Source organism: Macaca mulatta, chromosome 4, assembly GCF_049350105.2.
Source record: "Macaca mulatta isolate MMU2019108-1 chromosome 4, T2T-MMU8v2.0, whole genome shotgun sequence".
NCBI classification, from domain to species: Eukaryota; Metazoa; Chordata; class Mammalia; order Primates; family Cercopithecidae; genus Macaca; species Macaca mulatta.
Window position 1 is genome coordinate 138,550,687 of NC_133409.1, and position 13,291 is coordinate 138,563,977.

Here is a 13,291-nt window from a genome sequence, read left to right on the forward strand (position 1 = left end):
TAAAAATACAAAAAAATTAGCCGGCCGTGCTAGCGGTTGCCTGTAGTCCCAGCTACTCAGGAGGCTGAGGCGGGAGAATGGCATGAACCCAGGGGGCGGAGCTTACAGTGAGCCAGATTGCGCCACTGCACTCCAGCCTGGGTGACAGAGTGAGACTCCATCTCAAAAAAGAAAGAAAGAAAAAGAAGATACAATTTATGTATTTAATTTTTTGGAGAGGAAGTCTCACTCTGTCACCCTGGCTGGACTGCAATGGCACAATCTCAGCTCACTGCAACCTCCGCCTCCTGGGTGCAAGCGATTATCCTGCCTTAGCCTCCCAAGTAGCTCAGATTACAGGCGCATGCCACCATGCCTATCTGATTTTTGTATTTTAGTAGAGATGGAGTTCACCATGTTGGTCAGGCTGGTCTTGAACTCCTGACCTCAAATAATCTACCTGCCTTGGTCTCCCAAAATGCTGGGATTGTAGGCGTAAGCCACCATGCCTGGCCTAATTTTATATGCTTGTAAGTTAACATTATGTGCCTTTGTATGGATTTCAAATATGAGAATAAAAATAAACCATATTTGTATATTCACTGAATAGCCACTATTTTAATGTATTTAACCTTGTGTGTGTGTGTGTATATATATATATATACACACACACACACATTTTTTGAGACAGAGTTTCACTTTTGTTGCCCAGGTTGGAGTGCCATCTCGGTTTACTGCAACCTCTGCCTCCCAGGTTCAAGTGGTTTTCCCACCTCAGCTTCCCAAGTAGTTGGGATTACAGGCATGTGCCACCACGCCTGGCTAATTTTTGTAATTTTAGTAGAGATGGGGTTTCACCATGTTGGCCAGGCTGGTCTCAAACTCCTGGCCTCAGGTGATCCACCTGCCTTGGCCTCCCAGACTGCTGGGATTTACAGGTGTGAGCCACCATGCTCAGCCAACATCCAGTATTTTTGAGTACATGGTTTTCATATACTTATGCCATACATACATGATCATAAATTGTATTCATTTAATTATGCTTCTGACCTGTTCTCCCTAGGGGAATGTCAGTTATGCGTTCTTAGTAAAGTTGTGTTATTTTCCAAGATTAAAAATTGCATATATTTAAGAATCATTATTCAAGGGCATTGATTGGCGGGGGGTAGAAAGTTATGTGGCCTTTTGCTCATTAAAAACACTGGATCTTTGTACTTCCTTTCAGAAGACAGATACTTCTCAGGAGTCAAAGGTAAGAGCTCTTTGTAAGTTCGAAGGAGACCTTTAAACCTTTCAAGTGAGGGGATACGTGCACCTAGTGGATGGTGACCTCAGCCTTGCTTCTGTTGTGTTGTTTTGGAGACAGGATCTTAGTCTGTTGCCTAGGCTGGAGTGCAGTTGTGTGGTCTCAGCTTACTGCACTCATGACCTCCCCAGCTCAAGTGATCCTCTCACCTCAACTTCATGAGTAGCTGGGAATATAGGTGCACACCACCATGCCCAGCTAATACTTTCTACAGAAACAGGGTCTCAGTGTGTTGCCCAGGCTGGTCTCAAACTCCTGGCTTCAAGTGATCCTCCAGCCTCGACCTCCCAAAGTGACTGTGGGCCACTGCGTCTGTCCTTTTTTTTTTTTGAGATGGAGTCTCGCTCTGTCACCCAGGCTGTAGTCCTGTGGTGCAACCTCAGCTCACTGCAAGCTCCGCCTCCCAGGTTCATGCCATTCTCCAATAGCTGGGACTGCAGGCGCCCGCCACCATGCCCGGCTAATTTTTTTGTATTTTTAATAGAGATGGGGTGTCACCATGTTAGCCAGGATGGTCTCGATCTAACCTCGTGATCTGCCTGCCTCAGCCTCCCAGAGTGCTGGGATTACAGGCATGAGCCACTGCGCCCGGCTTGTCCTTTGTTTTGTATTTGATCCCTGAGCTATAGTGGAAGGGAATTTTAAAAAAAAAACTTTTTTTTTTTTTGGACACAGGGTCTTACTTTGTTACCCAGGCTAGAGTATAGTGACTCATACATGGCTCACTGCAGCTTCAACCTCCAGGGTTCAAGTGAGCCTTACCTCAGCCTCATGAGTAGCTGGGACTATAGACACACACCATCATGCCTGACTAATTTTTGTATTTTTTTTAGTTTGGATTTTTTTTCTTTTTTTCTTTTTTTTTTAAATAGACACTACATTTTGCCATGTTGCCTAGGCTGGTCTTGAACTCCTGGGCTCAGTTGATCCACCCACCTTGGCTTCCCAAAGTGCTGGGATTACAGGTGTGTACCACTGCGCCCAGCCTTGGGAAGTAAAATGATAAGATTTGGAGTTTTGTAAAAAAGATAAAATGGCCACACATGCCACTAGGATCTTATCGATGGATATTGAGAATGCCATTGTTTGAGAAGTGATTGTGTTCCCTACCTGTGACTGACATTATACACTTAAAAAATAATTTTCTTAGAATTAGAAAATAGGAGTTCAGTTATAACCACAGGTACCTTTTACTGAGGACTTCATGGTCCAAAGTTCTTTCTTTTCTGGTAGGCGCAAGCAAACTGTCGAGTAGGAGTTGCAGCATTGAATACTCTAGCAGGCTATATTGACTGGGTGTCTATGAGTCACATCACTGCTGAAAACTGTAAACTGCTGGAGATACTGTGTTTGCTGTTGAATGAACAGGAACTTCAGTTGGGAGCTGCTGAGTGTCTTCTCATTGCAGTCAGCAGAAAAGTAAGTTACCACTTCAAACTGATTTATCCTCAGAGTCTCAGAAGTAGGCTGTGTATGTGTTTAATTGCATGTTGTTGCAGAAAGTCATTTAAAGGTTTGGGTTTTTTTCCTTGGGGCCAATTTACCGCCTGCTTCCAACCCCCCTGGACAGGAGTTTGCCAATATTCAAGGGATACTTTGGCAGAATATGGAGATTTGTCAGGCTACATGGTTCTCGAAACAGCCATGATACTTGGCAGTTTACAGTTAATAGATAAAAGTAAATGTTTAAGTTTAAAGCTCGCTTGATGAATGTCAAGGAATCTTGGATGGTGGCTACACTGGGTTTATATCTGTCTTTTTTTTTTTTTTTTTTTTTAATTGAAACAGTCTTGCTCTGTCACCCAGGCTGGAGTGCAGTTGCATGATGTTGGCTCACTGCAACGTCCGCCTCCCGGGTTCAGGCGATTGTCTCAGCTCTGCCTCCCAAGTAGCTGGGACTATAGGCACATGCCACCATGCCTGACTAATTTTTGTATTTTTCAGTAGAGACGGGGCTTCGCCACGTTAGTCAGGCTGGTCTCGAACTCCTGACCTCAAGTGATCTGCTCTCCTCAGCCTCTTAAAGTGCTGGGATTACAGGCGTGAGCCACCGCGCCCAGCCTATATCTGTCTTGGCTAACCAATGGAACCCTGACTCTTTTCTCCATGGGAATATTATCTACAAATGTAATTTACTTTGCTGTCATATCAGCATTATTGCCCAACACATTTATTTGTTTATTTATTTATTTGTTGAGACAGAGTCTTGTTCTGTTGTCTAGGCTGGAGTGCAGTGGCGCAATCTTGGCTTACTGCAACCTCTGCCTCCTGGGTTCAAGCAATTCTCCTGCCTCAGCCTCCTGAGTAGCTGGGATTACAGGTGTGTGCCACCACACCCAGCTAATTTTTGTATTTTTTTTTTTTTTTTTTTTTTTTTTTTTGAGACGGAGTCTCGCTCTGTCGCCCAGGCTGGAGTGCAGTGGCCGGATCTCAGCTCACTGCAAGCTCCGCCTCCCGGGTTTACACCATTCTCCTGCCTCAGCCTCCCGAGTAGCTGGGACTACAGGCGCCCGCCACCTTGCCCGGCTAGTTTTTTGTATTTTTTTTAGTAGAGACGGGGTTTCACCGTGTTAGCCTGGATGGTCTCGATCTCCTGACCTCGTGATCCGCCCGTCTCAGCCTCCCAAAGTGCTGGGATTACAGGCTTGAGCCACCGCGCCCGGCCTAATTTTTGTATTGTTTAGTAGAGACGGGGTTTCACTATGTTGGCCAGGCTGGTCTCGAACTTTTGACCTCAAGTGATCCACCTGCTTTGGCCTCCCAAAGCGCTAGGATTACAGGTATGAGCCACAGCGCCTGGCCTGATTTTTGTATCTTTAGTAGACATGGGGTTTCACCATGTTTGCCAGGCTGGTCTTGAACTCCTGATCTCAGGTGATCCGCCTGCCTCGTCCTCCCAAAGTGCTGGGATTACAGGCATGAGCCACCGCGCTTGGCCTGCCTAACACATTTAAAAATGTAAGTTTATGCTTCTTCACTAGATTGATAGTTTCGAGAAAAAATATGTAAGTTTATCCAGATTTCGTTTTAAAGAATTGGGCTTCTTTCTTAGTGTTTCACTAAACCCTGCGGTATATAAGAAATTATGAGGCCGGGCGCGGTGGCTCAAGCCTGTAATCCCAGCACTTTGGGAGGCCGAGACGGGCGAATCACGAGGTCAGGAGATCGAGACCATCCTGGCTGACACGGTGAAACCCCGTCTCTACTAAAAAATACAAAAAACTAGCCGGGCGAGGTGGCGGCGCCTGTAGTCCCAGCTACTCGGGAGGCTGAGGCGGGAGAATGGCGAGAACCCGGGAGGCGGAGCTTGCAGTGAGCTGAGATCCGGCCACTGCACTTCAGCCTGGGCGGCAGAGCGAGACTCCGTCTCAAAAAAAAAAAAAGAAATTATGAAGTCGATTTATTTGATTGTATGCTTATAGAAGATGTCGGTACTTTGAAGTATAGTTTATATGACTGTGTTTCCCTAAAACTGGGTCTAGGGCAAGTTGGAAGACCGGAAGCCCTTGATGGTCTTATTTGGAGATGTTGCCATGCATTATATACTCTCCGCTGCACAGTGAGTATCTTTACTTTTCAATGTGTTTTCTAATTTCTTTGTCATTTTTCTATTTTATTTGGATATATCTGAAGTTTTTTTTGTTTTTTTTTTTTTTTTTTTTTTTTTGAGATAGATCTCACTCTGTTACCCAGGCTGGAGTGCAGTGGCACAATCTCGGCTCATCACAACCCCTGTCTCCTGGGATCAAGCAATTCTCTTGCCTCAGCCTCCTGAGTAGCTGGGATTACAGGTGCACCACCATGCCTGGTGAATTTTTCTGTTTTTAGTAGAGAGAGGGTTTTGCCATGTTGACCACGCTGGTCTCAAACTCCTGACCTCAGGTGGTCTACCTGTCTCAGTCTCCCAAAGTGCTGGGATTACAGGCGTGAGCCCCTATGCCCACCTTAAGTTCTTATTTAAATGGTAGCTGTCAATTGACAGTGTTTTTGGATAAGAAAATGAGGCATTGGCCGCATGTGGTGACTAACACCTGTAATCCCAGCACTTTGGGAGGCCAAGGCAGGTGGATCACTTGAGGCCAGGAGTTTGAGACCAGCCTGGCCAACATGGTGAAACCCCATCTTTACTAAAAATACAAAAATTAGTCAGGCGTGGTGGCACACGCCTGTAATTCCAGCTACTCAGGAGGCTGAGGCAGGAGAATATCTTGAACCTGGGAGGCAGAGGTTGCTGTGAGCCAAGATCATGCCACTGCACTCCAGCCTGGGCAACGAAGTGAGACTGTCTCAAAAAAAAAAAAAAAAAAGAAAAGAAGGCAGTAATGACCAAATGTGGTAGCTAACATTTGTAACCTCAGCACTTAGGGAGGCCAAGGTGGAAGGATTGATTGTGTCAGGAGTTTAAGACCAATCTGAGCAATATGGCGGGAATCCATCTGTACAAAAAAATACAGAAATTAGTCGGGTGTGGTGGTATGTGCACTTGTAGTCCCAGCTACTCAGAAGGCTTAGGTGGGAGGATCACTAGAGCCAGGAGGTCCAGGCAACCGTGAACCATGATAGTGCCACTGCACTCTAGCCTGGGCAACAGACTGAGACCTTGTCTCAAAAAAATAGTTTTAAAAAGTTTATAAAGTTAAAAAGTTACAGTAAGCTAAGCTAAAGGTAATTCATTATTGAAGAAAGGAAGTTTTTTTTGGCCGGGGGGGACGGAGTTGTGCTCTTGTTGGCCAGGCTGGGGTGCAATGATGCGATCTCGGCTCACTGCAACTTCTGCCTCCCAGGTTCAAGCAATTCTCCTGCCTCAGCCTCCCAGGTAGCTGGGATTACAGGCATGCTCCACCATACCCAGCTAATTTTGTATTTTTAGTAGAGACAGGGTTTCTCCCTGTTGGTCAGGCTGGTCTCAAACTCCTGACCTCAGGTGATCTACTCGCCTCAGCCTCCCAAAGTGCTGGGATTATAGGCATGAGCCACCGCGCCTGGCTGGAAAATTTTTAAAATAAATTTAGCGGGCCAGGTACGGTGGGTCACGCTTGTGATCACAGCACGTTGGGAGGCCAAGGCAGATGGATCACCTGAGGTCAGGAGTTTGAGACCAGCCTGGCCAACGTGGTGAAACCCCATCTGTACTAAAAGTACAAAAATTAGCTGCATGTGGTGGCACACATCTGTAGTCCTAGCTACTTGGGAAGCTTGAGGCAGGAGATCACTTGAACTTGGGAGGCGAAAGTTGCAGTAAGCCAGGATTGTGCCCCTGCACTCCAGCTTAGGCAACAGAGTGAGACTTCATCTCTAAATAAATAAATTTAGTTTAGCCTAAGGGTACAGTGTTTATAAAGTCTACGGTAGGGTCCAGTAATGTCCTAGGCTTCCACATTCACTCACCACTCACTCTGGACTCACCCAGTACAGTTTTCATTCATGGTAAGTGCCTTCTACAGGTATAGCTTTTTTTTTTTTTTTTATCATTTATACCATATTTTTACTGTACTTTTTCTGTATTTAGATACACAAATACTTACCATCGTGTTACAATTGCCTGCAGTATTGGCTACAGTAACATGCTATAGAGGTTTGTAGCCTATGAGCAATAGACTATGCCATATAGCCTAGATGTGTAATAGGCTATTCCTGTCATGTAAATTTGTGTAAGTACACTCTATGATGTTCAAACGGTGATGAAATCACCTAACGATGCATTTCTCAGTACACATCCCCAGTCATTAAGTGATGCATGACTGTTAGGGCTTCCACGTACTTTCTTCCAGTTGCTCTAGAAAATTCTAAAGCAAGGCCGGGCGCAGTGGTTCATGCCTGTAATCCCCGTACTTTGGGAGGGCAAGCCGTGAAGAATTGCTTGGACCCGGAAGTTCAAGTCTGGGCAACATGGCAAGACCTCATCCCTACAAGAAGTCAAAATAAATTAGCTGGGTATGGTGGCATGCGCCATAGTCCCAGCTACTCAGTAGGCTGGGGTGAGAGGATCCCTTGAAGCCCATTAGTTTGAGGCTACCGTGAGCCATGTTTGAGCCACTGTACTCCAGCCTAGGTGTGACAGTAAGATCCTGTCTCAAAAGGAAAAGAAAAGAAAGAAAATATTAAAGCATTTATTGATAACATGTTTCTTACCAGGAAGTCATGCAGAACTATATATTGTAAGTAATTGAATCTGTTGCAATACCATCTTTTTGATACTGTTTACTTTTGGTCCCAAGGAGAAATGAAAAGGTGTGAGGGACATATGTTTTACTTAAAATCTGTCACTACCAATTTTAATACACATTTATCATGGCTTCCTTCCCTGTAGAGACTGCAGCACTGTTTTAAGGTATCCTATTAATTAAATGAGTAACGTTTTTTGGGTAGTGACTATTTTTAGGTCCAATTCTTAGTTCCATAGAGATCATGACACTCATACTAAGTGATGTCCCATTTCTGTTTGTGCTATGGGTCCCATACCACGACCATGGTTCATAAAGCTGTGATTCCAACCCAGGCAGTCAAACTCCAGAGATTGCACTGGACACCATAATACCATTTTGTCCTTCAGTGTTCCTAAAGCCTAGGCCTAGTTTACCCCAAGGCCCTTGGCTTTTACATGATACTCTCCTCCTCCAGAAGACAGCTAATACGGCTGCTGTTCACACTAGTAGTTATTAATTGCTGTTTGTGTGAATAGTCCTATATCATTTCAGGTCAGGTTTTGCCACCAAATAAGTTAAAAAAAATTTTAAATTGTTAATTTAGCAAAGCTGTTGGAATTCTACTGAATTATAGACCTAACTAAATGACTTGGAGAAATGTGACACAAAGTGATGTTTTTATTACAGCCTTTTTAATTTTGTAGGTGATATAAGGAATTCTCTCATCTTACAGGACTGCTGATGGAGGAGGTTTGGTAGAAAAACACTATGTCTTTCTGAAGAGGCTCTGTCAGGTGTTGTGTGCGCTGGGCAATCAGCTGTGTGCATTGCTGGTGAGCTAGTGCTTGCTTTCTGGAGAGCTTCAAGCCCATTTGGGAAGAGCATTTAGAAACTTATGTTTCAATAAGGGGTTGCAAATGTCATTGATTTTAGCCTGATGGGGCAGTGCCCTACAAGTTATTGCATGATTCTATAGATTAAATTATCTTAATAGAATAGTGTTTGAGTGATCTAAATTTATTTTAACAATAAAATAGCTATACCAACATCAGATATCCACATCTATTATTCCATAAAGTCAATGTTGGTTTCTTGTGAATTTTGGTACTTACAGAACCTTAAGCTGCTGAGTGCTTTATGCTTTTACATTCTATTAGCCCACGAAACATGGACTTGAATAAAGAACCCTTTTCCCAATCTAAGGGGTGTGTTACTGGATCACAAAAGAAAACTTGAGTCTGAATGACCTGGAAAACCTGCCATTAGAGAAATATTTAATACTCAGTCTTATAAGTTGGAAGATAGGACATTGGAACAGACATTAGCAATTGATGTTATATCTTTTTGTGCTGGTTTAAATGGTTAGAGAGGATAGTTTCACAGATAGAAACCATTGAGGGGGCCAGGTGCAGTGGCTCATGCCTGTAATCCCAGCATTTTAGGAGGCTGAGGTGGGCAGATCACCTGAGGTCAGGAGTTTGAGACTAACCTGGCCAACATGGTGAAGCCCTGTCTGTACCAAAAATACAAAAATTAGCCAGGCGTGGTGGTGCATGCCTGTTATCCCAGCTACTTGGGACACTGAGGCAGGTGAATCACTTGAACCCAAGAGGCAGAGGTTGCAGGGAGCCAAGATTGGGCCACTGCACTCCAACCTGAGCAAGAAAGTAAGACTCCATCTAAAAAAAAAAAAAAAAAAGGCCAGGTGCGGTGGCTCACGCCTGTAATCCCAACACTTTGGGAGGCTGAGATGGGCAGATCACGAGGTCAGGAGATCGAGACCATCCTGGCTAACACGGTGAAAACCCGTCTCTACTAAAAGTAAAAGAAATTAGCCGGGTGCAGTGGCGGGCGCCTGTAGTCCCAGCTACACGGGAGGCTGAGGCAGGAGAATGTCGTGAACCCGGGAGGCAGAGCTTGCAGTGAGTGGAGATCGCGCCACTGCACTCCAGCCTGGGCAACACAGCGAGACTCCGTCTCAAAAAAAAAAAAAAAAAAAAAAACAGAAAAGAAAAGAAACTATTGAGGGGGTTATTTAATAGGTTGGGACACAGAGATGTGAATAGGTAAGGTCTGAGGAAGTAATACAGACTTTTTTCTTCCTGTAATTTATGAAATGAGTATTTTTTTACTATTTGACCACAGAATGGGTTTTAATGATGATGATTGAGTAGGCAAAGTAACTTTCCTATATTTTAGCCCTTGAAGTGATACCCTTCTTTAGCCAAAAGGAAATACAAAGTCCTTTTAAAACAAAATTTTTGAGGGTTTGATTTATCTGTTTTTATTACTTCCCTGCTTTTTCTTCTCCTGCTTTTCTCAATCAACACCATTAATGTAGTGGTCTTCTCCGACAGGGTGTAGATTCTGATGTAGAAACACCATCAAACTTTGGAAAATACCTGGAATCTTTTCTTGCTTTCACAACCCATCCAAGTCAGGTAAACTTTATACAGGTAACTTCTCAAAATTTCAGTTAGGTGAACCAATATCAAGCACTGTGTCCTGAAATATTGTAGATCATGTATAAAATGTGACTCTTCAGGCCTTGGGGAATGACCATAGTGTAATTTCATTAAGAGAATTATTGGCTCTTCTTCCTGAGCCAAATAGTGCACTTGTCTAGGTCAGCAGCTTTTCTCTTTAGGTAATATTCTGATTGTACTCAGTCACATGTGAGGTATGTCCCAGGTGATTTAGTACTAAAGTTATAAAGATTTTTAAAACAAAAGTCTGATTAATTGTTTTATAAAATTAATTTCACTGAGTTCAAAATTGTCCTTCTAATATCACTCTGAGATTCCAGCATCCTTTATTGCAAAGAAAAGAAAGTAGTAAAATTCAGTCCACACTCCAGGTAATTTCCTTGACCCACAGCCTATCTTAATACCATGTGGTCCATAGTGGGTAGTCATTACTGATACATTGCAGTGGAGACAGCTTCAAAGTATTGTACAGATTTATTTATATGAAAAAATGTAGTTGGTAACTGCTAAATAATAATCTGGGTTATATAAAATCCAAATCCTTAGACTGATGTTTTGTTTTTTTCTCTTTAGTTTCTACGCTCTTCAACTCAGATGACTTGGGGAGCCCTCTTCAGGCATGAAATCCTGTCCCGTGATCCTTTGCTATTAGCAATAATACCAAAATATCTCCGTGCTTCCATGACTAACTTGGTCAAGGTATATAATGGGACTCTAAATGTGGAATGTAGGTGTATACACATAATAAGACTTTGAGGCTGGGCGCAGTGGCTCACACCTGTAATCCCAGCTCTATGGAAGGCTGAGGCAGGAGGATCACTTGAGCCCAGGAGTTGAAGACCAGCCTATGCAACATGGCAAAACCTCGTCTCTACTAAAATACAAAAAAGTTAGCAGAGCATGGTGGTATGCACCTGTAGCCCCAGCTACTGGGGAGGCTAAGGTGGGAGGATCACCTGAGCTTGGGAAGTTGAGGCTGCAGTGAGCTGAGATCACACCACTGTACTCCAGCCTAGGCGATGAGAGTGAGACCCTGTCTCGGGGGAAACATAAAAAAGACTGGCATTATTAACAGCCCTTTCTTCATCACTAAGATTCCTTTATTGGACATATTTTCTTATTCCTCAGGAAGAAATCAGTCCTTACTGGTTATTATAACCGCTCTTCCATATGAGAGTACTTATATATCGTAAGTATTGGGCTAGGTGCTAGGGCAAGAGCAGTGACCATACATAGATTCTGCTTTTTAACCCCAGAATTGCTATTTATCTGTTTTTATGATGATTGAGTAGGCAAAGTAACTTTCCTATATTTTAGCCCTTGAAGTGATGCCTTTCTTTAGCCAAAAGGAAATTCAAAGTCCTTTTAAAACAAAAGAGCTTTGTAAACAAGGCCTTTTTAAAACAAAAGGCTGCACCGGTCACACTGTGTTCTTGTTTTCTGCCTTGGTCTTCAATACTTTTTTGAATGAAACATACAAAGTTCTACAAGTTTATTCTCAGTGTTCAGTATTTGAGGCAAGTAGCTCTCAATTCTTTCTTCTTTACTACATACTGAATTATCATTTTTTCTTGGGACTCTAAAAGAATTCAAGAATTTAATTCTCCCTGAGGAACTTGGAGGATGGTATCAACTAAAAGTATTCTCTTTCTGCTACTGAGGAATACTGGAACTGGGAACAAACTGTGGACCTGTGATAGAACTGAAGTGGTTATTTACCATACAATATCTCATGCAAACCCTTAACTCTTAAAATAAATTAAAAGTGCTTGAACTCCTGAAGCTTAAATACTCTTTCAGTGGGTCCATTTTCATCCCCTACCCCTATTACCTTTCTCTTTCCAGATGGGCTTTCCTTCTAAAACAGACAGCCCTAGCTGTGAATATTCTCGATTTGATTTTGATAGCGATGAGGACTTCAATGCTTTCTTCAACTGTAAGTGATGTTGGCCTTGGATTTCTCTCAACAGTCTCAGAATGGCATCTAGTATTATGATTCATGGTGCGTGATGTTTGGGGTTTTTACGAAAGATCCCCAAATCTGGATAGCACCCTACTTATTAAGCCCTAGTTTCCCATTGCAGAAGAATGCTGGGGCTGTATTCCAGGCATAATGTTTTGTTTTACACCACAAACCCCCAAAGCACTTGGACATTGATGTTTAGGGACAGTAACCATACTTAAGATGCTCTTGACTTTTTTTCATACTTAGGATTAAATACCATCTTACCTTATGGTTCTTTGTTTCCCCAAAAAAGTGGAAAAATCCATTTTATTCTAATATTCTCGTTCTGTTCTGTTCTGTGTTTTCTGTGCCTTATTTCCTTTTTTTTTTTTTTTTTTTTTTTTGAGATGGAGTTTTGCTCTTGTTGCCCAGGCTGGAGTGCAATGGCATGATCTCAGCTCACCACAACCTCCACCTTCTGGGTTCAAGCGATTCTCCTGCCTCAGCCTCCTGAATAGCTGGGACTACAGGCACATGCCACCATGCCCAGCTAATTTTTGGGTTTTTAGTAGAGACGGGGTTTCACTGTGTTAGCCAGGATGGTTTCAATCTCCTGACCTCGTGATCCACCTGCCTCGGCTTCCTAAAGTGCTGGAATTACAGGCTTAAGCCACCACACCCAGCCTGTTTTGTTTTTTTGTTTTGTTTGTTTTTGTTGTTTTTTTTTTTTTGAGACAGAGTCTTGCTCTGTCGCCCAGGCTGGAGTGCAGTGAAACTCTCGGCTCACTGCAACCTCTGTCTCTGGGGTTCAGGCGATTCTCCTGCCTCACCCTCCCGAGTAACTGGGATTATAGGCATGCCCCACCATGCCCAGCTAATTTTATTTTTAGTAGAGATGGGGTTTCATCATGTTGACCAGGCTGGTCTCGAACTCCCGACCTCAGCTGATTCACCCGCCTCAGCCTCCCAAAGTGCTGGATTACAGGCGTGAGTCACCATACCCCGCCTTCATTTCTTTTTATTGCCAATATTTCATTGTATGGATATGCCACATTTACTCATTTATTCGTCTGTTGATGGACATTTGAGTTATTTCCATTTTTTGGCTATTACAAATAATGCTGCTATGAACATTTATATACAAGGTTTTGTGTAGACATAAGTTTTTGTTTCTCTTAGATATATAAGTAGGAGGAGAATTGCTGGATAATATGGCAATTGCATGTTTAATATTTTCAGGAACTGCCAGGCTGTTTCCCACAGCAGCTGCACCATTTTTTATTACCACCAATCTGATTTACTTTTTAAAATTTTTATTTTATTTTATTTTATTTTGAGACATGGTCCCACTCTGTTGTCTAGGCAGGAGTGGTGCTGCAATCATGGCTCACTACAATCTTGACCTCCCTGGGCTCAGCTGATCCTCCTG

The 13,291-nt window shown here is 43.1% G+C and overlaps 1 protein-coding gene across 1 annotated transcript in view; it reads left to right on the forward strand.

Annotated features, from left to right (window-relative positions):
* XPO5 (exportin 5) overlaps window positions 1–13,291 on the forward strand; it is a 53,569-nt gene that overhangs the window by 6,292 nt on the left and 33,986 nt on the right. The window contains 7 exon segments of the mRNA NM_001266942.1: window positions 1,205–1,231; window positions 2,519–2,704; window positions 4,768–4,844; window positions 8,165–8,264; window positions 9,789–9,872; window positions 10,491–10,616; window positions 11,763–11,853. Coding sequence (NP_001253871.1) covers window positions 1,205–1,231; window positions 2,519–2,704; window positions 4,768–4,844; window positions 8,165–8,264; window positions 9,789–9,872; window positions 10,491–10,616; window positions 11,763–11,853 — 691 coding nt within the window.